This window comes from Alexandromys fortis, unplaced genomic scaffold (genome assembly GCF_014885135.2).
Source record: "Alexandromys fortis isolate MF-2015 unplaced genomic scaffold, M_Fortis_MF-2015_v1.1 scaffold_356, whole genome shotgun sequence".
Classification (NCBI taxonomy): domain Eukaryota; kingdom Metazoa; phylum Chordata; class Mammalia; order Rodentia; family Cricetidae; genus Alexandromys; species Alexandromys fortis.
This window is the reverse complement of record NW_026068235.1, coordinates 314,341-339,988: the sequence shown is the minus strand read 5'-3', so window position 1 is coordinate 339,988 and position 25,648 is coordinate 314,341. Positions and strand designations below refer to the sequence as shown.

The following is a 25,648-nucleotide window of genomic DNA, read 5'->3' as shown; positions in this document are numbered from 1 at the left end:
ATCCATTCCCCCTCCCTCTTCAGCCCAAAGAGCAATCAGGGCTCTCCGTCCCGTGGGAAGTCCGAGGAAAACCCTCCTCCGTCCAGGTCTCGTAAGGTGAGCATCCAAACTGCCTAGGCTCCCACAAAGCCACTACATGCAGTAGGATTTTTTTTAATAGAATCACTGGATGTTATGAATGTTTGTTCATTCTATTTTCCATTCAGAATTGACTACTGAAAACATAGAAGTAAATCTTGGTTTGTGTTCAACATGAGCATGGGCTAGAATTGCCTAAGTGACCTTTGTTATATTGCTAGTATTTTACCATTTAGAAGCAGCATAATCCAAATCATCCCTACTTGCAGACTCAAATTTAGTATCTCTTTAACCATTGATGATAATAAGGAAAAATAAAGAAATCAATGGCAAAGATCACAGTCAGAAGCATCGCAATTTTGATTTAAACAGAAAAACCCTGTCCTTGAGGCCTGGATTTATATAACGTAATGCTTTTCATCATGAAAACTTACTGTAGTTTGAATGAGATCTGACTCCATAGGCCATTGATTTTTAACTCTGAATCCCAAGCTGATACAGCTATTTACAAAGAAAGTACAAATTTGGAGGTAGAAGCTAATGTATAAGATTCATTCATTAAAATGGGCCTTGAGGCTCTATGTGCCTCTGGTTTGGTATAGCTTTCTCTGTTTTTTTAGGCTAGAACAATATGAAGAGTATCTATTCCATGTGTCTACCACCATCAGTAGACTTGATGGGCTGAAGGTACTTCTAAATAAGAACAATAAGGCATTTCTTCTTAAATGTATCTTTTGGGTTTCCTGTGCCAGTGACATGCAAGCAGAAGTGAATGATAAATCAGAGTGAAGAAATATACTTGCTGATTTTTTGGCATGAGATTCTTATCCTGAAGTTGTTGCTTTGAAAGAAGGAAGAGGAAGATTAACAGAAGAAATAGGCCAAGGAAAAAGGCAAAGAATAAATTGACTATGGTCCTTCTTCAACTCCAAATAACAAGTCCTGATTTCTGAGTCTTCTTTGGAATGTTTGCAAAGGGAATACTGCTCAACATATAAGGAACATGCTATTCTTATTCTCCTTTTTCAGGAGACAAAGTGGATCCCAGCGAAAGCCAATATGTTCTTGTAGGTTACACAGCCAAATTTAGTTACAAAGATTATCACAGATTGATCACCTATAAATTGTGTTAATTCCACTAGATCATGATGTGATTTTGTAGTGGCAGAAGGTAGAATTAAGTGGTGAAACATGTGGAGACTGAGTCTTTTATGGGTTAATTCTCTGCTTTGAAAGCTTAAATTATGTGATGTTGATAGCTAATAAATAAGATCTGTCTCCCCAAGTATATTGCTGAGTAATTGTTTTTCAACTATGTTAAATGACATAAGCTCCTGCACAAATTTCCAAGCATATAGGTGATTTCTCTTTTCCTTATGAAACTCTTCAGAGTCATACCACATTGAGGTAAGCATTGATTCCAGAGCCAGGTGCAATTTATAAAAGGGACTATTTGCTATGGTGTAGCCATCCTGAGAACCACAGAAATTAAATGTTATGACTTGAACCTGAATGAAGTCAAGAGACAGAAGAAGGAAGGTCTTTAAAATCACTCTTCATTTTAATTAAAATTATGTAAAACTTCTCATTATCCATATCCATGTAAAATTATTTCTTTCCTATTCTCCTCTCCTTTCATTTTATGTGTAACTAAGGGTATTTAAAAAAGCTCTGTGCAAAGTTATGTTCATTTCTCCATGGAAAATTGTTATTTCCAGGTGATAATAGAACGCCAGTGAAACGAAAGAGTCAGAAGTTATATTGTTATAAAGTTCAAGTCAGCCAGGACATTTTGGGAGAGGAGAGGCTACAGAGTGACTTAGTACAATATAAAAAAATATGTACTATATGATGTGATATGGGTATAAGCTTCCTGTCATTTCATTAGCTTGGAAGCTAACTAATATTACAATACACAGAACACATCTGAACAGAAGTGTTCTGCATGTGTAATAATACTGCTTCAAAAATACATAGATTTTTAAATGAAAATATAAGCTTTAGTCATGGGACACCCGCTGACAACTTATTTGTCCAATCTAATATGTTGCCATTGGTCCAGGAGACTCACTGTTACTTGATGCAAAATCATATTACTGATCACGACATCTATCTTTAGACATAGAAGAATCAACCTAAAAGTTACAATACAAGCTCTCTTTCTTGGCAAGCCTACATGATGACAAAAATGTTAGGTAAGCCACTGGAGGAGAAACACATCAGTAGTCTTACCCAGTGCAAGACACTGCATGTTATAATACCAACATTCTTGCCAAATTGTGCACCAAAGGCATGATGGTTTGGAGACAATAAACTGCTTCATGATTGAATATGAGGCATTTAGTGGAATAGATTTCATACATGATACTGTAAATCTGGCCAACAGTTCATTCCTTAGGAAATCACAGGCCCAGGAAGAAGTTAAACTTTCGTTATTTGCAGATGATATGATAGTGTACATAAGTGACCCTCAAAACTCCACCAAGGAACTTTTACAGCTGATAAATACCTTTAGTAATGTGGCAGGATACAAGATCAACTCCAAAAAATCAGTCGCCCTCTTATACTAAACAAAGGATATGGAAGCAGAGAGGGAAATCAGAGAAGCTTCACCTTTCACAATAGCCACAAACAGCATAAAATATCTCGGGGTAACTCTAACCAAGGAAGTGAAAGATCTATTTGACAAGAACTTTAAAGCATTGAAGAAAGAAATTGATGAGGATACCAGAAAATGGAAGGACCTCCCTTGCTCTTGGATTGGGAGGATCAACATAGTAAAAATGGCAATTCTACCAAAGGCAATTTATAGATTCAATGCAATTCCCATCAAGGTCCCATCAAAATTCTTCACAGATCTTGAGAGGACAATAATCAATTTTATATGGAAAAATAAAAAACCCAGGATAGCCAAAACAATCCTATACAATAAAGGATCTTCTGGAGGCATTACCATCCCTGACTTCAAACTCTATCACAGAGCTACAGTAATGAAAACAGTGTGGTATTGGCATAAAAACAGAGAAGTCGACCAATGGGATTGAATAGAAGACCCGGAATTTAATCCCCAAACCTATGAACACCTCATTTTCGACAAAGGAGCTAAAAGTATAAGCTATTTTCATGGTACTAAGAGTTTCTTTATCATTTGTATATAAGAGGGCTATTATTATTTTTTGAGTTGCTGTGGTAGCCTGCCCCTTCACTGATTTTTTTTTTTAAATCAGGAGTTCCCTGGTAGAGTTTTGGGAATCACTTATATATGCTATCATATCATTTGAAAATAACAAAACTTTGACTTCTTCCTTTCCAATTTGAATCCCATTGATCTTATTTTATTGTTTTATTGCTATAGCCAGAACTTCAAGAACTATGTTGAATAGATATGAGGAGAGTTGACAGACTTGTCTTGTTCCTGATTTTAGTGGAAATTTTTTTGAGTTTCTTTCCATTTAATTTGATGTTGACTTTGACTTGCTCTATATTACTTCTATTATATTTATATATGTTCCTTGTATCCCTGATCTCTCCAAAGCCTTTGTCATGAAGGGGAGTTGGATCTTGTCAATTGCTTTTTCAGCATCTAATGAAATGATCACATGGTTTTTTCTTTCAGTTTATTTATATGATGGACTACATTGTTAGATATTTGTATGTTGAACCATCCCTGCATTTCTGGGATGAAGCCAACTTGATCATGGTGGATGATTTTTTTTTGATGTGTTCCTGGATTTGGTTTGCCAGGATTTTATTGAGTACATTTGTATCTATGTTAATGAGTGAGATTTGTCTGTAATTCTCTTTTTTAGTTAAGTCTGTGTGGTTTCAATATGGGGTAACTGAAGCCTCATAAAAAGAGTTTGGCAATGTTCCTTCTGTTTCTATCATGTGGAACACTTTGAAGAGTATAGGTATTAGCTCTCCTTGGAAGTTCTGGTAGAATTCTGCACTAAAACCATCTAGCTCTGGACTTATTTTTAGGTTGAGAGGCTTTTGATGAATGCTTCTATTTCCTTGCAGTTTATAGGTCTATTTAAATTGTTTACTTGGTCTTGATTTAATTTTGACATATGGTATCTATCTAGCAATTTGACCATTTCTTTTATGTTTTCCAATTTTGTAAAGTATAGGTTTTGTATTATGACTTAATGATTCTCTGGATTTCCTCAGTGTCTATTGTTATGTCCCCCCTTTTTATTTCTGATTTTGTTAATTTGGATATTCTCTTTCCACTTTTTGATTAGTTTGGATAAGGGTTTTTGTATATTGTTGATTTTCTCAAAGAACCATCTCTGTCTCATTGATTCTTTGTATTGTTTCTTTGTTTCTATTTTATTGATTTCAGCCCTCAATTGATTATTTACCGTCATCTACTTACTCCTCCAGGCTGTGTCTGCTTCTTTTTGTTCTAGAGCTATCAGGTGTACTGTTCAGTCACTAGTGTGTGCTTTCTCCACTTTCTTTATGTGAGTACTTAGTGCTATGACTATCCCCTTAGCACTGCTTTCATAGTGTCCCATACATTTCGGTACATTGTGCTTTCATTTTCCTTGAATTCTAGGAAGTCTTTAATTTCTTTCTTTATTTCTTCCTTGGCCCACAGCTATTTAAATAGTTCACTGTTCACTTTCCATGAGCTTGTAGGCTTTTTGAGAGTAGTGTTGTTGTTAAATTCTAACTTTAAGCCATGGAGATCTGATTAGATACAGGGTGTTACTCCATTTTTTTTGTATCTTTGGAGGTTTGTTTTGTTACTAAGTATGTGTTCAATTTTAGAGAAGGGTCCATGAAGTGCTGAGCAAAAGGTATAGTCTTTTGTGTTTGAGTGGAATGTTCTATAGAGGTCTCCCAAGTTCCTTTAAGTCATAACATCTGTTAATTCTCTCATTTCTCTGTTAAGTTTCTGTCTGGTTGACCTGTCCACTGGCAAGAGTGTACTGTTGGAGTCTCCTACTATTAGCGTGTGGGGTTTGATATGTGATGATAAGCTTCAGTAATGTTTATTTTACATGTGTGTGCTCTTGTATTAGGGGCATATATGTTCAGGATTGAGAGTTCATCTTGATGGATTGTTTCCATTATGAGTATAAAGTGTCCTTCTCCATCTTTTCTGATTGATTTTAGTTTGAAATCATTTTTGTTAGATATTAGGATAGCTACATCCACTTGTTTCTTAGGTCCATTTAATTGGAAAACCTTTTCCCAACTCTTTACTCTGAGGTAATGTTTGTCTTTGAGGTTGAGATATGTTTCCTGTATGGAGCAGAAGGCTGGATCCTGTTATCATACCCATTCTCTTAGCCTGTGTCTTTTTATAGGTAAATTAAATCCATTGATATTAACAGATATTAATGACCAGTAATTGTTAATTGCTCATATTTTTGGTGGTAGTACTTGTATGTTTCTCTTCTTTGAGTTTTGATTGTGGTAAGAATTTATTGGGTTTAATACTTTCTTTGACTTATGAATAGTGTGGGAAAATTCTGTATTCTGCCAATTGTGTTTTAAATAAACACTGATTGGCCAGTAGCCAGGCAGGAAGTATAGGCGGTACAACCAGAGAGGAAGTAGAGGTGGGGCAATGAGAACAGGAGTATTCTGGGAAGAAGGAAGTTCTTCCTGCAGTCCTGCCCAGACTACAGAAGAAGCAGGATATGACCTACCCTGCTGAAAAAGGTACTGAGCTATGTGGCTAACATAGATATGAATAATAGGTTGATATACATTATAAGAGTTAGCAAGAGGCATGAGCTAATGGCTAATCAGTTTATAACTTATGGAGAACTCTGTGTGATTTTTCTTTGGGATTTACCAATTGTGGGAACTGGGCAGGGCAAAAACCCCAACAAGCAGGCCCTCATGTTACAGATGAATGTATTTTCTCTATAGTATCTTCAACACCTGATGTTCTCTCTTCCATCTCTTGTATTCTTTTAGTTATTCTTGCCTCTGTAGTTCCTGTTCATTTACCCAGATTTTCCAATCCAGAATTACCTCTGTTTGTGTTTTCTTTATTGCCTATATTTCAGTCTTCAAGTCTTGAACTGTTTGCACCACCTGTTTGATTGTTTTTTTTTCTTAGTTTTCTGCTGTCTTGGGTCACTGTCTGTGTACTCTGTGTAGTCATAGCCTTGCTTCAGAGTTCCTCTCTTGGTCCTCTCTGTGTAGTGGTAGTTTCTCTTTCAGAGTTCCTCTGAGGTCACAGGGTATAGGAAGGTTTGGGGCAGAGTAGGACTTATAGCTTACAGTGTCTGATCAAAGGTATGGGGGTATTAGACAGAAAAAATCTTTTAAATCAGTAACTATGATAGGCTATTCTTTAGACAATAGAGAATGCTAAAGAATGCCAGATTATAGAGAGCCCATTGGCTGAATCACCTTATTAACAGCTTTTGAATCTGTTAATATTCTCCAATTTCCAATTTTTTAACAATAAATAAAGGAGAATTCCAAGGGCTATTTTACTCTTCAACATGCAGAACATCTAGTTGTTCCCATAACAAACATACTGGGCTGCTTTTGCACTCTGTAGGCATTTTCTAGACATTTTTAAAAAATAGATTGCAACAGTTCATTATGTTTCAATCTTCCCCTTACACTTCAGTATGATCCTAATATAAGAATGTGCATTAATATCATTTTAAATTACAGCTATAGTTTTTCCTTAACAATAGATAGCTCAGTGTTTTTTACCTTAAGTAGACTTTGGAGCTAGGAAGTTTGGTAGTTATAACACTTAATACGTAAATGACTTTGAGAGAGTTACTTATGGTGTTTCTGTACCTTAATCAATTCTTCATAAAATACAAAGTGTAATGCATATTGTATGCTTAGATGTAGAAACATATGAAGATGACTTGTACTGTAATTATGTTTAAGATAGAATATTTCCATACATTCTCTGAGAACTCAAATTAGTTTTTAAATAATAAATACTTATTTCTTAAATATGAAAAATTATATTCACAAGTTATTTGCTCAGGCCTACAATTTAATTTGACCATATACATATTCAACTGCTCAACCCAACATGTTAAAAAAAATCCTTTCATTACCCTGTAGTCTCTGAACTCTGAACCCTCTTATTACTATTTCCCACTGACTCTAATTTGCACTGATCATGTAGGTCAGGTCCTGCTTCCACTGATAGGAGTCCCACAAAGACCAAGCTATACAACTGTCACCCGAATGCAGGGGGCCTACTTTGTTCCAAGCTGGCTTCCTAGCAATGGGTCCAGAGTCAGTGAGCTTCCACAATCTTTGGTCATCTATCCTGTGTTGGCATCTCTGTCATAATCTTAAACCCCCTTGATCATATAATCCCTCCTCCCTCTCTTCAATTTGATTCCATGAGCTTGGTCTGGTGTTTGCAAGAGGAAGAGTGAATTGGGAGGGAATCAGATGGGAAGAGTGAAAGGGGAGGGAACAGGAGGAGAGATGAGAGGGGAAACTGGTTGGTATGCAAAATAAATGAAAAAATGTTATTTAAACAAAATTAAAAAGAAAAGAAACAAAAAACCTTTAGGAGAATAATGTAATTTCATAATTTGTCCCTTCCTTATCCTTTATCAAAAGTCTGTCATAGAAACCTGGGGCCAGAGAAATTCCCAGGTACCATCAAGGATGACCCCCAACTAAGACTCCTAGAAATAGTGGAGGGAGTATCTGAACCAGCCATCACCTGTAATAAAATTGGTCACTATCCTAACTGTCATCATAGAGCCTTCATCCAGTAATTGATGGAAGCAGATGCAGAGATCTACAGCGAATTTTATTTTTAAAAGCTAGGCAGGAAATAGGTTGATTTTTTAAAGGCATGGGAGCCTGGTGGTAGTGGCACATGCCTTTAATCCCAGCACTAGGAAGGCAGAGACACTTGTATCTCTCAGAGCATGGATAAGTTGACTCATGAAAACCATGCCTGGTTGTGTCACAAGTGAGGCTGAGGAGAAGGCCCACACAACTGCTGTGCTGGTGTGTGATTCAATTCAGGCAGGACCAGAAGCTGCTTCTGTTATTTTCCAAAGGAGGCTCACATAGAACTGAGTGCTGATCTAGTATTTATTCTCATGATTTGAGGACCAATTACAAGCTAAAGCTCCTCACGAGTGGTTGGCTTACAACCTGAAAGATAAAACACAAAGACAAAGTTGTGGTCCTTGATAAAAGGCAAATTACACCTAGAAATGAAGAGAAGGACTAACACGATCAAATGAACTAAAGATGCAAATAACTTTATGTTAGATCAGAAAACAAATCCAGACATGGCTATTAGGGAAAGTTACCACCAGAAATCCAGCATTTATTACATTCCCAAGTCTTCATTGTCTACCAGAAATCATGTTGAACTGGTAATTAAATTTACTTCTTTTACATTAACAATGCTTCATGAATACTCAGTGAGTAATTGAACTTGAGAAAAAAAAAGCTTCAGTATGTACTATTCATCAGAGAGTATATGGATACAAGAATTCATTAGAGCACTGTTGAAGTCTTTCTGATAAAACTTGACAAAGGGGCGGAAATATATTGTACTGAAGATCTTTAAAAAGTGGAATATTTGAAACCTAAAAATGACTAAAGTTTCTATGGACTCTTATGCCTTGATCTTAGGACTTGAAGATTTAGTAGCATGAAACATCCCAAACAACTCAAGAGTTAGGCCTGTTTTCCAATAAGTATGTAATAAAGATTTTTGGAAACAAAGCATTTGGAAAGGTAAGAAACAGTCTCTCATTTTGAAAATTTCCCAGAGATAAAATGGAAAAATTCTCTTTGGGAACTGGGGGTGGAACTGTCAAGACTACCTTTGAGTTGATGAAGGCCATTATATACCAATATTACATTGTGGTCACTTACTTCGACTCTGGACATAGAGATATTTCTTTAAGGTAGAGGTCAGAGGAAACTTTCCCTGGTTACAGAAAGAACCAGTGAAGTCATCCATGTCCAGGGGCCAGACCATGGCACCTCCTAAGTTGTTTTCTATGAGCCACTGAGCCTGTTTAAACAGAGGACATGAGTTACTTGATTATTGTGAGTCAGAAATGAGATCTCATCACATCCAATGGACTGAACTTACCTTCATCTTGAAACTATTGACATTATCATAGCCAACCCAGTCTCTGTTCTTAAAAGCAAAGGGTACTTCCTGGGGTGCATACCATTTCTCAGTGGCTCCATCATCCAGGAAGCTGCAAATCTTTAAACATACAACAGATTCAAATATTTAAATATCAATACCATAAAGGAAAAATAGCATGCACTTTGTTTTTATTCCTTTCCATTTTCTTATGAGTTTTATTTGTTTTAAAGAAAATTGACATATTGTTCTCTTTTACTTCTGCTAGGCATGCCATACATACAGACCTTTGCCCAGGCTATATAGATTATCTCCAGCTGGGTTATATCTACAGTTATTATTATTATTATTATTATTATATTTTTATATTCTGTCAGAATCTCAATATATATTTAAGACAGTCTTTAAACTGATAATTCTCCTGCTCCAGCCTTCTGCAAGCTGAGATTCCAAGTTTAAGGAACCAGGAGTCACAGTAATATACATAGTTTATATTTGTAGCATGTAATTTCATTTTTATATATAGTACAAGAAACTGAACACAAGAGAAAGCTTATCAAACAAAGTTAGACCTCAAAAGAAATGGTAAAGATACAGATATTTCATATACAGATATGTTGTTCATATTTTTGCACTATAATTTCATTATCCTCCGAATTCCTACATGGTATGATAGATAATTATTTGCCATATATCTATAGTCTTGCTAGTAGATTTAAGGGTATGGTCTAGGTTCTCAAATTGTGTTTTGTGACCTCCACATTGGTCACATATCAGATATCCTGCATATAAAATATAGTTAATAACAGTAGCAAAATTATAGTTATGAAGTAGCAACAACATAATTTTTTGGTTACAGAGGTCACCACACATGAGGAACTACATTAATGGGTCACAGCATTAGGAAGGTTGAGTACCACTGATCTCTCATATCAAGGAATTCTTGTATATCCTAAATAATTTTCTATTAATTATTAATAATGAAATATCATAAAAGTAACACAATTTTGAATGGTCATTCAGTTTAGGTCTTGTAGGCATTGGCCATAAGGAAGATTCATTTACAGCAGATATTAACACTCAGATTAAAGAACTGGGCCTGCAATTCATTGGCCACTCTATAAAAATTTACTGACCTCATAGTAGGCCCATAATCCTGTTTCATCTGTGTACTTCCCTGGTGGGGCAGAACTAATGGTAAGGGCACCAATTCTATTGTCAGAGGGGTCACTCAGAGTGAAAGTGTGTCCATAAGCTGGGAATCCAACAATGAGCTTCTCAGAATCAGCTCCATGGTTCTTCCAGTAGGTCATGATGTCTTCCTACAGTAACAGAAGGTTAGATGTAGAGTCAAAAGAGCTGGTAATGCCTGCTTACTAAGGTTAGACCCCCTACTCTGACAGCAAAATATGTGATGGTAATGGAAAATTAATTAGATCTGTTTTCAAAATATATTGCTAACTATGGTTTTTCAGATATACTAAGTGGCTTAAGAAGACTATGTAAGTTCAGCTATTTATTTCATGCTTGAATATCCAAAGATATTGGATATTTTTCATTTCATTTGAAATTGGCCAGGATCTTACCACATTGAGGTAGGTACTAGTGCCAGAGTCAGTTGGACCTTTGTAGAGGGGACTATGAATTCCAGTATAGCCATCCTTGGAGCTATGAAGATCGTATGTCATAACCTGAAAGTAATCAAGGTACCTGAAAAAAAAGGAAAGTTTTAAGAATCATTCTTTTTTTGCAATTAAATTTCTGAAAGCCTTTCACTGTACCAGTCGCTGCCCCATCAAGACTTAAAATTCCATGCCTTGTTTACTTTTCTTTTCTAATTTCATTTTATCTATAATGAAAGTTTCTGGAAAATTCCATACTGAAAATTGCATTCTTCTTCTACTCAACTGAAAAATTAATTCAGGAGTATAAAAAACACAGAGAAATGGAAAGGGTTTTAGTTTATATGTTAAATATTTTTAAATTGAAATCAAGATTTGGGAGAGGAAAGTAGCTTAGGAAAAATATAATTATAGAAAGAAGACGTGTGCCAACCAACTAATTAGCATTTTAGCTAAAAATAAACCACACCAAAAAAAATGAGTTCGAGGAGAAATGCCCAGCATGGATTGTAACATGAATGGGGGCCTGCTTGTTGTTGGGGTTTTTGTCCCTCCCGGGGTACTCCACAACTGTTTAGCCCCAAAGAAAATCCCACATAGGTCTCCATAAAGTATAAGCTGATTGACCCATTAGCTCTAGCCTCTCACTGGCTAACTCTCACATCTTGATCAACCCATTTTTCTGATCTATGTTAGCCATGTGGCTCAGTACCTTTTTTCAGTGGGGCAGATCACATCCTGCTGCTTCAGTGGTCTGGGCAGGAGTGGGAGGAATCAACTTCCTCCTTCCCAGAATTCTCCTGTTCACATTACATCATTTCTACTTCATGTCTGGTTTCCCCCCCTATATTTCCTGCCTGGCCAATCAGCGTTTATTTATAACACGATTGACAGAATACAGACAAGTCTCCTGCACCAGTGGATGCAAACTACTCTTCATGAGCCTTAGTTTATTAAATGAGTAAGTCCATCTCAGGTAACAGAGAACTCCCTAGAGTTTATTGGCCATGTAGGTGCAGAGACATTTTAAACAACCTGATTGTTGAATAGGACACACATTAACTTGAAATATATAGGAATAAACCTGGAAATGCCAACACAAACTGATTTCCTGTTGGCAAGCCTACATCATTTCCAAAAGTATTATGCAATCTGGTAGGGGAGAAAATACCATAAGCTTCCTGAGTGCTAGACCCTGCACATTAGAAAATCTCCCTGCTTGGCAAGTTGTGCAGTAAAGATATAATGGTTATAGATATAATAACTATTTACTGATTGCATAAGATGGCTAGCAGTGGGATGGATCTCATGCCTGACACTGTAAATTTGGACTAAAGTGCAAGCCCAGTAAACTCACAGACACAAACAGGAACCAAAATTGTTTGCTTTATGGTCATGCTGTCAAACTATCTTTTAAATAATCATGTTTATATCCATGGTGTTATCAAACTCAGAGAATTTGCTCTCTTTAGTGTGTAGTAGTTACTGTATACACTCAGTATTATTTAAATTACAGAACTCAAGTAACTCAAGTTCCTCAACTGTGGAACAGATATGTATATCACAATCCCTTTACTTGAAGGTTTAATATATATCACAGATGAACCAGCGCAAAGATATTATGTGCTGGTGGTTGCTGGGGAGAAAGACTGTGAAATGCTAACATAAGTCAGACAATATTTGATTGTTGCATACATTAACTTTCAATGACTGTGGTTACCCACACAAGACCTACCAATATCATCAGCAAAACTTAAGACAGTTCCTATTCCATGTGAATATGAAACTTGGTGAAAATGTTATTGGTGCTTAAAGGCTACTTTGGGAAACAAATTCAAACTCCCTCAGGAATATTGCCACAATTGCATGTTTGTAAAGCTATGAATAACCCCAAAGCCATGAGCAAAACTCATTGCATTAGGTACTTATTAATGACATCAACAAGCCAGGCAGTGGTGATGCACACCTTTAATCCCAGCACTTGGGAGGCAGGGGCAAATGGATCTCTGTGAGCTCGGGGTCAGCCTGGTCTACAAGAGCTAGTTCCAGGACAGGCTCCAATGCTACAGAGAAACCCTGCCTTGGAAAACAAACAAACAAACAAAAAAGACACAACAAAGGAGAACATAAACAGCTTGAAACAAGAAATAAGGAATTCAATGGGATAAAGGTAAGGCATGAGGAGAATTTGAAGGGAGGCATTGGTGAATAAATTTAATCAAAACACATTAAAGAAATGTATGAAATATTGAAAGAACGATAAAAGACCTTATTTAAAAGTTCAAATTCAGTTCATTTGAGTGCTGTTGTTCTTATTTAGGCAAAACACTCCCTTTACAAGACTTATAATCAAAGACTTAGAGCAACAAGAAAGACCAGGAGTAAGTACTCTGTGTAAGCATCCACAGAAGTTGTGAATATGGATCCCTACTTACTGTGACAATTCAGGGATCTTGTAGCCATCCTCAATGATGGAGATGATACCAGCTCCTATGGAAGTGATTAACAGCCTGGTCTTGTGTTGTTCTAAGGATTCATTCTCAAAAGCTACATACATTTCCTACAAAAAAAAATTGTTTGATGTTTTCATTTCAATTTTTTCAGTTCTTTTCACAATAAACAAATATAGACTTAAATCATTGCAATACACATTCTCTCATTTTGTCTTAATTTGGTATGCACTATTACCTCAACAAATTCAGAAGATTAGGTGTTATTACTAAACATATGTATCCCTAATATTATTCATAGACATTTTAAAATATCACCAAGCCAAACATCTAGTAACTTGTAGTGGTCAATATCCAGGCCCCAATATATGGTCAGAGCTATTCTCTGGAAATATTCAATTCTCTGGAAATGACTTTCATTAGTGCCTTGCATTCTCTTGCAGTCCTGTGTAGAGCTGCTGCTATTGCTGACTGGATGAACTAGATCACAGACTGAACATCCTGTCTAATGATATGTTGATTTGATGAACTGGGAAGGTGGTAAGAACAGTGTAACAGGTCAGATTCTGTACCTGTTGGAATCTGCCTAGATTCTATGTGACTCTGTTCCCATCTTCAATACTTGGGTTATCTCTTATCACTTTTTTTGGTGTTCTAGAAATTGTTTCTAAAGAAAACTTCCAGAAGTTGCCATGGGCAAGTGGGTCAAATAATAAGATAATAAGATCCTGGTGAAAGAAGCATAGGAAGAAATGTGTTTTAGCTATCTCCAACTAGTAAATGCATAAATGCAGCATGATTGCTTTAATCATGTGCTTTTAAAGAAAAATCACCTAGAATCAATGCTGGAAGTTATGATTTTTGCCTAGAAATTTATTTCATATCATTATTCATGTCATAGTTATCCAATAGAAGCAACCTGTCATTTAATAAGTATAAAGTATTGATACTCTTCAGAAGTTGGGCAAATATATAGTGGTAGGAATCTCATTGAAAAGAATCTATTGCTGATTATATAGCCGGGTAGATCAGTTATAGATCAATACATCAAAAATTAAATATACAATTAATCAAAGTTGTTTCTTTTTCATACAAGTATCATAGAGGGGACTACATTTTTAAAATCTCCAATCTTTGGTTATTATTCTTTTGATTTTTGCCTGAAGATTACCACTCTTCCTGAGAACTTCAGAACAATATCTCAAGTCAGATACTAATTCATGAAATCTATTATCACCCTTCTTTCAGTGTGTGTTTTCATATACATACTTTACATCCAGTGTGTTCAAAAATAAAATAATCTGTTCTCACTACAAATCAACTGCTATTCTATTTTACTCTCAACAAAGAAAGAAATTCTGATATTATCCTTATGTCTGAAAAGTGGGATGTTTTGTCAGATCTAACACAAAATGGTCCCCCGTCCTGTCTATGTTCTCTGTCTACACGCCCTCCGTGCTTCTTGTAAAATAGTTGGTTATTTTCTACCTCAGTTCCCCCAGTTTACTTCAACAGCTTTCAATGAATTCGTGGCTGCTCACTCTAATTTTTTAAAATTTCATTAAATTATTAAATGATTATTCAAAAGTCCAAGTTCTGTCATATTTCCCCACTATCTTCAAGCCCTCAAAGTATCCCATGTTTTTTTTGCAGGAGAATTGTAAATCTTTATCTGAGACTAAGGCTCTCGCATGATCAGAAGTTGCCACCTTTGTAAACTCACATGTCTCACAAAGTAACTTCCGTATTAATTTTTATCACTTCATTGTGACAGACCCATCCTTACCTAGTTTTATCACAACAGACTTTTTTTCCCAGACTAAATCAAGCATGACTTACTCAGAAGCTCTTTCTAATCCTCCTTCACACACAGTTACTCATACATCTGAGTTTCTTTCACACCCTATCGACCCCTCTCATTGCCATTCCCAAGATGCACCTCAATTGTTTCCTAAGCTACAGTGTTATACCTCAGATGAGAACTGTTTGAAGCAAAAGATTCTGCTTTATTTTCTTTTTTTTTGTAGACATTTACTTTATTAATTCTGGACAATTTAAAAACATTTGCAAGAAATAAAATATACAGCAGCACATCTTTTTAAAAAAGTGATATTTGCTACTTTTTACAAATTTTACACACTGAAAATTAGTAAATACCCAGTTATTATTGTCATGCCATGCTGTTATTACAATAACATACTAATTCATTAATTTTGTCTTTATATTTACGATATTTGTTATAATAATATTGAGCTTCATGTTCTACAATTTTGAGAAGGAAAATAACAAATTGAACCTACATATTTAAAATGAGTATCAATATATTGATAACTATCGGTATAATAATAAGCAAACTGAAACCAACACCCTTACACCAGAGGACAGGAGCTATCTTCAGAAACATACTTAAGGTATCAACAGACACCAAAACATTTCACTTGAGTGAAAGGCAATGGCTGTCTTTCCAAATACCACATGCAGCCAGAGTTACACTTTTTTTATTGCTCTGTCCCTCTGAGAACACCTGCTATGTTCCATTCTAAAGCAGATGGGATAAAGATTATTGTGTGGCTTACCTAGAAAATGATACCTTTCACTCCATGCTTACTCTCTCAAATTTAAGCTTCAAGTCTTTCTTAATGGAAAGACAAGCTGGAGAGATGGCTCAGCCGTTAAAGGCTAGGCTCACAACCATAAATATAAAGATTCTGCTTTATTTTCGTCTTCAGCCTGTACACATTAACTACCATTGAGTATACCATACTCAGTAATAGTAGATGTTCTGGTAAAATTGATATGAGGTTTAAACTCTGCAGTGAAACAAAACCGGCAGAGGTGATACTATTATCTGAGTGACTCAGGCAAATTTACTAAAGCCCTTTCTATATATTAGTTATTTGTGTGTAACCTAAAGATCATAATGACTCTGGAACTCACACCATAGACAACATATGAACATGCATTATCATTCCTCACTCACATGTGGTATAGTGTTCTACATGTTTGTAGAATCAATGAATGATATTTCAGAGCCTATGCAATACTAAAAATTTATAATTATAAATTCAAATTTGGTCTACTCTAAAAGAACCCAACCCTCATTGGAAAGCAGAGACTTTGAATCTTCCAGGACTAAAGGCAATTATCCCTGACTTCCCCACCTTCACCAGGAGAGTAAAGAGATGCTTGTCCTTAGGCGGGCTTCCACCTGACCCAGGGTACTGCCAGTCCAGGTTCAGCCCATCAAACTTGTTATGGCGCAGGAATTTGATGACTGAATTAATGAAAGTCTGACGATTCTGAGCAGTAGACACCATGTCACTGAACCTGAAAGACATTAAAAAAAGATGAAATGAAGTTCTGTTTCTAATTACCACATTGGAATAAGACAATTAATAGATAATATCAGATTCTGGGCTGTTCAGATTTGTGAACCTCACCCTAACTACTATTACATTGCCCTTTCATTTTAATAGCTTTCCATCCTAGCTAAACAATCTAGTGCCTCTAAATACTCTCCAGTTCATATTAACGCAAAGCATTTCTTCTGTATGAGGAGCCCTCAATTCGGTTGCTAAAATAGCAGAAAGAAGCAGTAAGTACCGACACTCCTCTGACCTGGGGGATTTTATTTACTTAAAGAAATGGCTCTTTGTAGTTGATAACTAACACACAGAGGATGCCAGCCCAGAACACCCAAATCAATTTGAACTTGTGAAAGTCACATGTGGACTTATAAAGAGTGCATTCTTTTTTTAATATTTATTTATTTATGTATTTATTTATTATGTATACAGTATACAATATTTTGTCTGTGTGTATGTCTGCAGACCAGAAGAGGGCAGCAGACCTCATTACAGATGAGCCACCATGGGGTTGCTGGGAATTGAACTCATGACCTTTAGAAGAGCAGGCAATGCTCTTAACCACTAAGCCATCTCTCCAGCCCCTAAAGAGTGCATTCTGCTTAACTTTAGCTTTCAGTGAAATAAATTAGGACTTAACATAAATACTCAGTGGATATTCTTAATACCTTTCTAAAGATGAGAAGTAACAGAATGAGATTGTGTTGCCACACTAGCAAAGAGTAATAGGCTGTGTGCAGAACTTACGGGATAGAGCCAAACTTCCAACCTCCAATGGCCAGGAGAGTTTTCAGCTCTGTGTTCCTGAAATTCAACAGTAAAAGAGAAACATAAAATCCCTTGGTTCCCTTTATATGAAATAGCAGTGTTATTTGTGTATTCCTTGTATTATTTGGTGCTGTCATGCCATGAAAAAAGACTACAGCTCAGCATAATTTTCCATTACTTTTAAAAATTTTGTACCAAAATTTGTTGTTATACTTTTAGTGCAAGGTCCTTAACGTAATGTTCTCAACACAAGTTTTGCATGTAGTATACTGACTGCATTTCTGTGCTAGTAACTTAGAACCATGGTTATCCCACAGTCTTCCTGATCACATAAAATGACAGATTATTGTAGCTTTATTAATTTCTCAACCTCCACAAATACAAATAAATTCTGCTAGAAGTGTACATCTTCATGGGAATAGTTGTTTTGAGGCATTAACTTCCAAATAACTATGATCAGCAGTTGTGAGAAGACAGAGTTAGAGGCTTCTTGTCCCTTCCTTAGAGATTCAGATTCCATGATCTGACATGGGGTCATGGATGGCTTTCGGTGTTTGGTTTAGTTTTGATGCAAGGAATATAAATTACAAAAGTAAAGGGAATTTCCTTAGATGAATTTATTTTCAGTTAGAAATCATTCCTTAGATTATTCTTAAGGAAAGTGTCATTACTGAAAGTAGAAGTCACCTGAGTTTTCCTTGTATTATGGCTAAGCTAAAAAGTGCAGTTTGTGGAATATGAGAGTATGCTTTATTTAACAAAGGGAAACTGTAACAGAATAAATCGAATTTTCTGATTCTGGGAAGTACTGCTATCTAAATTCTAATAACCTTCAGCTCAGAAAGCTTACAAGTCTTCTTCCATTTTTTAACCCTTCCAATTCAAAAGCAATCCCAAAGAGAGGAAGGAAGATACTCATCTCATATGATACCATGGTGATCACATCAGGATTTGTAAAGTATTGTGTACTTCCTTGCAATTGACATGATTCTAAACCATGAGTGGTAGCATCAGTCAGCAAGAGGTTACTAGAACATCAGTCTTCTCTATGTGCCATGAAAGAAACTGTATCCCAGTCTCACACTGTAGACAAAAGTCAACTGATAGTGGAATAGGAATGTGAACATAAGGTTAAATCTATCAAATTATTGTAAGAAAATGATGAAGTATCCATTGGAGTCATCTGTACAGTGGCACTGTTTGAAAATGTTCCTAAATTTGTAGGCTACTATCAAAAAGAAAAAGATTTCTCCTATGAATCAGGGGAAAGAAAAATCACCTGCATAAAGAGATTAATTTACACTGGTTGAAAATACTTTAAATTATACAATGTTAAGGAATTAATTTGAATATATGCACCAGCAATGGAATAAACTACATATCAAGAATATGAATCATTCTTGAAAAAGTGGGAAAAGTTCTGAGGTAGACATTTCTCCAAAAATGAAACCTAACAAGTGAATAAAAATCAATCCAACACATTTCTAAGACAGATATTTAAATTACAACCACACTGAGATAACATCTCATGTCCATCACAATTGGTAAAATAAGAATGAAAATATCCAATTTTTGTCAGGGATGTGAATAGAGAAAACACTTGTACACCATTGGTGGAAGTATAGTTATTAGAGTCACATGAGAAAGCACTGTGGAAATTCTTCAGAAACATAAAATTGCTATATTCCCCAGCAACCACACTGCTTAGTTTTGTTATACAAATTCTAAATGGTCTTAATAACAAAAGCCCAGAGTCAGATATTGGGATAAATGCAGAAAGAACAGAGAAGCATGGAAGTCAGCCACTGGAGAGAATTTTTACCTCTACTGAATTTTCAGATCAAAGGGGGCAAAATCCTGTCTCCACAAATCCTCAAACTGAATATCTTGAGCTCCTGTCTCCTCTTGCCTTTTATTCCTCTCTTTATCCAGTCACACCCCTTCCTGTCTCTACCTACTTAGTGCTGAGTTTAAAACTATGTGACTACCAAGTATTGGAAGAAAAGCTGTGAGCCATCACTATCTGGTTCTGTTTCTCTTTTAAACTGGGTTAATCTTGAGTAGCCCACGGTAGCTTTGAACTCACAGAAATTGGTCTCCCTCTACCTTTCAAGTGCTGAGATTAAAGATATGTGCCACCACTGTCTGAACTCCATGGCTAGTTAGTGGCTTAGCTTTGCACTCTGATCTTCAGGCAAGCTTTATTTGTTACATCACAGACAATATACTACCACAGAGTTTATATCTAAATTACATGGAATAATTTTCTTCCCAAAGGATGAGAACACATGAGAGGAACGGTAGCATTATCTACAAAACATAACATATGTTATCACAGAAAGTAACTGACACTGAATGAATGGACAAATGGTGTGCTATACATAAACTCTGCCATACTATTTGACTATAAAAAGAATGAAGGTGGCTTTTTGCAACTCTGTGAATCAGGTGGACATTAAATGAAGTGCAAATTGAATATGGCCTAACTTACTAAAATGTTCAGACTCATAGAATGTAAAAGTAGAATGTCAAATCTTGGAAAATGTTAGGAAAAGAAAGAATGGGACAAACATCATCAAAAATTAATGAGATATGAAAAATATATGACAGAATGTTGGATAAGAAGAACTCTTACCATGTTCAATGTAAGTAGGTGAGCTAACCCACACTCCAATAGGGTTGTGAGTCATTCTGTACTATAGGCAGTAATCAAAGGCTATAAACAATAAAGGCAGTCTGCCTCAATTTACAATTCAAGGAAAATATATCATCAGATTATCAGCTCAATTCCTTTAATTCTGAGCTATATTTAAAGAAAGATTGAGAGGCAACAACTATTTACACACGTGTACCAAACCAGAAATCTCTTACCTGGTTTTCAGATTATTTATAGCTTCATACTCCTTCAAGTCTTCCGGGTTTACTGGAGTAATCTCATTATTCCGCATTGAAGCATAGGCATAGATGATATGAGTACACAGACAGGGGTCAATGTTATTAGGTTTGAAACTCCCCAAGTCTGGCCTGTCCTTGGCCCACCTGGTATAATAGCACATCAACTGATAGGCAGAACCTGTAGAAAGTTATCAGAAGAACAATGCCCTCATGTAGATTCCAGTGAACATGTTAACAATTTTGCCTTTCCTCTTTCCCTTGCTGTTATTCATACAGCAGCTACAAAGAAATATTCAAATTAATAATTGTGCATTGATTCATAAAGTATATAGATTCATGGTTAAATCATAGATAACCATTGGAGTCTCTTGAGAAAACAAACATACCTTTTATTTGAAACCCAGAATTTACTAGTTTCAAAACTTTTAACTCATCTCACAAGAGAGAGGAGGAGTGAAAATTAATATGAGTCTATTACCCACAAAGTCAACTCCTACATTTCCCCCAAGTAGATTACCTCATAACATCTTTTGCCAATAAACAAATATGAGAAAGGAATACTAAAATGAATCACGACAGACAGATGATTGCATTAGGAAAAATAAATCAATCAGGACTAGAGACTTATGTTAATGTTTTTTGCCAATAACTCACCCAACTGAGTATTCAGCAGAATGGCTAAACCTAGAGAGACAGAAGACACATGTATCTGGATCAGTTGCTAGAACCATAAGGATCAAATCCTCTCAGTTCCTCTGGTCGATCCTACTACCCCAAACAAATTTTGAAGCTTTACAAGGTGTGGACCTTGGAGTTATCATGCCTTTCAAAATCCTCTACACCAGCTAGTAAACCCTGGTAATGTCTTTCTGTTCAATCTTATGTGTCCTAATTGTTATTAAATTTGAAATCTACTACCTCTGCCAATGATAGTGAATGAAATTTCTCAAAATATTTTCTGCTTTGTGAGCATGTACGTTCAGGAGCCTCAGTTCCCAGGGCTGCAATGAGCAGAACCTTCCCCCGACCAATACAACATCTAAAGTACACCATTCAGTATCTTCTCAAATCTTGGCCATTATTGGGAAGCATCTACTAAGAGCTCTTGATGGAGGACGTAAGACATTTTGCTTCCTATGCCATTTTTAACTACTAAGGAACATTTTAGGTTTGATGATGTTTCCTTTTTGTTTGTGAGAGTCTCTCTCTAGGTAGTTTTGGCTGGCCTCCTACAGAAGAATGTTCTGACTGGGTCTCTTGAGTACTGAGATTTTGGATTTGAACATTATCATATAATTAGAGCATTTATGCTGTGAACCTATTACACACTGAGCTTTAGTCTTCACTTGACTAAGGTTATGAATCTTTAAAAGTATGTAGGGCACATATTGAAAGCAGCAACTGGTAAGTTGTGAACAATTTGGGTTAAAAGGCCTAAATCTAACTCTCAAATGACTAAATGTGAGAAATTAGTGATCAATAAAATAGGACAAGAGAGGAGAGATGTGAAATCATTCTGAAAAAAAAGAGCAAAAAAAAACTTGGATAGCTCTATCTCAGATTTTTGTGATATCTGTCAAAAAATTGTTCCAGAATGACCACATGAAAATAAATAGATTGTGAATTTCAGGCAGATGGGACAGTGAGAAGAGCAGGGCAATAAATGACTGCGGAAAAAAGAATAGCAAAAGGCATCAAACGAAGCGAGACGTTAGTGTCATGTCTGTGGTATTAGTGAGGAAAAAGTATCCTCTCAACTATGGACTTAAGAGAGCAAGGGAAAGAGTGAATAAAGAAAGGAAATTTTCAGTGACAAATGAAGAATGGCAAAACATTGAGTTATAATGTCAGTACTGCTTCTTGTCAGATCCCGTGAGGAAAGCATCAGGAAAGACTAAGGCTCTATGTCTGATTATCAACTCACCTGCGGCAAGAATGAGCTTGGCCATGGTGTCTTCAGGACCTCTACAGAAGTGTTCCATTCAGTTGCCTTTTTATATCATTTGAAACCTTGGAAAGTTTTCACCAGGTTGTGTGCAGCTGGCTAATTATTAACTCAATAGAGCCACACTACTGACTTCACTCTTAGTGTTTTTCCAATACCTTTATTGACCTGTATGGATAAACTTGTCATGTCTTCTAGAAGTGGGAGGAGACCATATTCTCAGTGAACAACCTTTTAGCTTAGGTAATTTTGGCAATTCCCAGACATGAATCACTTCTTTGGGTACAGAAACTCATTTTGACTTTGCGTACTTTCTACTTAATCAAGCAGAAATTTTTATTCTAAAGAAATAATATGTAAGTTGTTAATCAGTTACATGTAAGTTGTTAATCAGTTACAAACATCTTACTTCCTTCAGTCATTCCCATGAAAGTCTTAAGGTTGGTTACTGAGCGAATTTCTCCCTTTATGGGTCACTTTCTAAATATCCTGACAACTCTGGTTCTATATGTGTTCAACTATGTTAATAGCAGCATTGTTTGTCATAGCCAGAACCTGGAAATAACCTGAATGCCCCTCGACCGAAGAATGAATAAAGAAAATGTGGTACATTTATACAATGGAGTACTATACAGCAGAAAAATATTAATGACATCTTGAATTATGCAGGAAAATTGATGGAGCTAGAAAATATCATATTGAGTGAGGTAACCCAGACACAGAAAGACAATTATCACATGTACTCACTCATAAGTGGTTTTTAAATATACAGCAAAGAAAACCAACCTACAAATCATAATCCCAGAGAACTTAGACAACAATGAGGACACTAAGAGAGACATACATAGATCTGATCTACATGGGAAGTAGAAAAAGACAAGATCTCCTGAGTAAATTGGAAGCATGGCAACCTTGGGAGAGGGTTGAAGGGGAGGTGATAGGTGGGGAGGGGGCAGAGAAAAACATTGAGTTCAATAAAAATCTTTTTAAAAAAAGAAAGTTTTCAAGGTAAGGGTAGAAGACAATTTCTCCTAAGGATATATAAGACCAGGTATGTTCCGTCTTCAGCTCCCAAGTAACCCTCTAGTTTTCTGTATGTATGCTGACATCAACAAAGTAATAGAAACTATTCCTAGTCACTAATACTGAGAGATGAGAATCTTAAAATTTCTCCTTCTGTAGAATATTGGCCACTCATTTTTAGACTTCTGTACCTTAAAGTCATTCCAATTTAGCTCTCCAAACCCTCTACGCTACTAGAATATCATATTAAATTTTAAAATCCATAAAATGGTATTCTTACTAGACCTAAATGTCCTCTGCATGTCATTCCTCTAGATGGCACACTTGACCCATTGCAAATTTTTATCTTAATTCCAATCATACTAATTATTCATAGTCTAGTTCAGATTCTCTCTTTATCACCCATTGATATCATTTTCCTCTTAATTTCTGTAATGTTTCTAGGTAATATTGTCTATATTTTGTGTATGGTGTTAAATTGATAATGTACACTATACTCAGCTAATGAAAATGCATCTGTGTTTTTCAGGGCACATAGACACCTTAGCAAAGTTCTGATGAGTCCAGAGAGTTTCATTTGTTTAATAAGTTTGAAAGTTCAATGTATGTAATCACTCAAGAATCAGTAGTACTTGATGGTTGATTCTCATTTACAAGATTACAGAATGTCTAGCAGAAATCCCATCAAGGAAGATTTACTTGTAACAGTGCCTATTAAGTACTGAGTTAGTAGGAGAAGTTCGTTTCTTCTTTTTTAATTAATTAATTATTTTTTAAAATATCTTTTCTCATTTCACATACCAGTTCCAGTTCCTACTCCCTCCCCTCCTCCAGCTTCTTCCACCTTCTCCCAATCTCACCAACCTCACCCCAATCCACTCCTCAGAGAGGGTAAAGCTTCCCATGGGAAGTCACCAAAGTCTAGCACATTGCTCTGAGGCAGGACCAAGTCCCTCCCCCACTATATCTTGGCTGAATAAGGTATCCCTCCATAGAAAATGGGATCCAGAAAGCCAGTACTTTCAGTAGGGATAAATTTTGGTCTCACTGCCAGGGGCCCCAGTCTTCCCCAGCCATACAACTGTCACTGTGTGGTAAAACTGAAGCATATTATGAAGAAAAGCATCAGAGAAAAGTAGGTTTTTACATGGAAACTAAGCATGGTACTTCCATCAATTAAGTCTTAGTCAATCTGCAAAATATCCCAGGGTGACCTGGCTTACCATTGTAGGTGAAGCTCCTGGCACGGAATTGCTGGATAAGGGAAGGCTTGCTTTCTTTCACAGCCAAGGGCAATGGGATGAAATGGGAAGAGTTCCTATAAGCAATGATGCTAAGGAAAAAAAACTAAAAAAGAATGTGTACAAGAATTTTGACTTTATTTGTGTCACATCCCTTAGGGTTTCCTAGTAGGCACTTTAGTTTATACAAGCTGAAGCCTTCTTCGGGAAAGACTGGGGGAACTCCTCTGCCAATAGAAGGATCTGGAGAAATAATACTTTGATAATCCAGATAATGGGAGACCAAAAGTCGTTTTGCTTAAGCCATTAACTGGTTTAAGAACAGAGGGAAACTCAGAATCATTTTCTGGAATACAGGGCTCAAGTAATGACCTCACAGGAATTGACCAACTGATATTATACTAGCCAACACATTCTTTCCTTGATATTCTTTGGACGTTTCCTGAATGCCTCCAAAATTCATAAAGTTGTATATATCTAAAGGTGAATACATTAATATTCATTAAACAATAATAGAAATAAAATTAGTCAAACCTTAGTATTTTAGAGAGTATTACAATGAATAGTACATTGGATTCAAAACAATTGTATACCTGCTTTTGCATCCTGAATGTTGTACTTGTAAAAAAGAATAACATCTGAAAAAAGATTCATAACATTGGGCAATATAATCTCTTATCAATCCTTGTCATGATGCAGACTGAATTCAGAGACATGCCAAAGGTCAAATGAGCACTAGGACATGAACCTAACTGTTGCTATTTTCTATTTTCATATCTTACGCATATTTTCATTGCTGGAATTTTCAAAAGTAATATGTAGAGATGAACATTTTTGTTTGGTTGGTTTTCAAGACATGTTTCTCTGTGTAATAGTCCTGGCTGTCCTGGAACTCACTTTGTAGGCAAGACTTTCCTCAAACTCATAGAGATCCACTTTTCTCTTCATTCCAAGTGCTGGAATTAAATGCACCATTATTGTATGGCATGAACTTATTTTTAATAAGTTTTTTATAATAATCATGATGATAAAATTATATATGTTACTTTAGGGGATATTGTGTACTACTATTTTTCATATTTTTATTTTTATTTTTTATGTTTGAAATTTTTTTATTTTTTTATTGAAAAAAATCTCCGCCTCCTCCCAGCCTCCCATTTCCCTCCCCCTCCTCCCGCC

At 36.0% G+C, this 25,648-nt stretch overlaps 1 protein-coding gene across 1 annotated transcript; it reads right to left on the bottom strand.

Annotated features, from left to right (window-relative positions):
• Window positions 1–7,828: 7,828 nt before the first annotated feature.
• On the bottom strand, window positions 7,829–22,260 carry LOC126493839 (chitinase-like protein 3). Its single transcript, XM_050130966.1, has 11 exons — window positions 22,185–22,260; window positions 20,915–20,944; window positions 20,237–20,438; window positions 17,345–17,401; window positions 16,394–16,559; window positions 13,218–13,342; window positions 10,747–10,870; window positions 10,297–10,482; window positions 9,161–9,280; window positions 8,938–9,079; window positions 7,829–8,202 (listed from the first exon to the last, which is right to left on the bottom strand). The coding sequence occupies exons 1-11, from the start codon at window positions 22,240–22,242 to the stop codon at window positions 8,171–8,173; spliced, it is 1,242 nt and encodes a 413-aa protein (XP_049986923.1). The 5' UTR covers window positions 22,243–22,260; the 3' UTR covers window positions 7,829–8,170.
• Window positions 22,261–25,648: the final 3,388 nt, after the last annotated feature.

Excerpts from the sequence above, each read along its gene's own strand:
- LOC126493839 (XM_050130966.1), bottom strand. The coding sequence starts at position 22,242 with ATGGAACACTTCTGTAGAGGTCCTGAAGACACCATGGCCAAGCTCATT. Across the intron at positions 10,871-13,217 it reads AAGATCCCTGAATTGTCACA|GTACCTTGATTACTTTCAGG; the intron begins GTAAGTAGGGAT and ends CTTTTTTTTCAG. Across the intron at positions 9,080-9,160 it reads TCAATAGTTTCAAGATGAAG|GCTCAGTGGCTCATAGAAAA; the intron begins GTAAGTTCAGTC and ends CTGTTTAAACAG.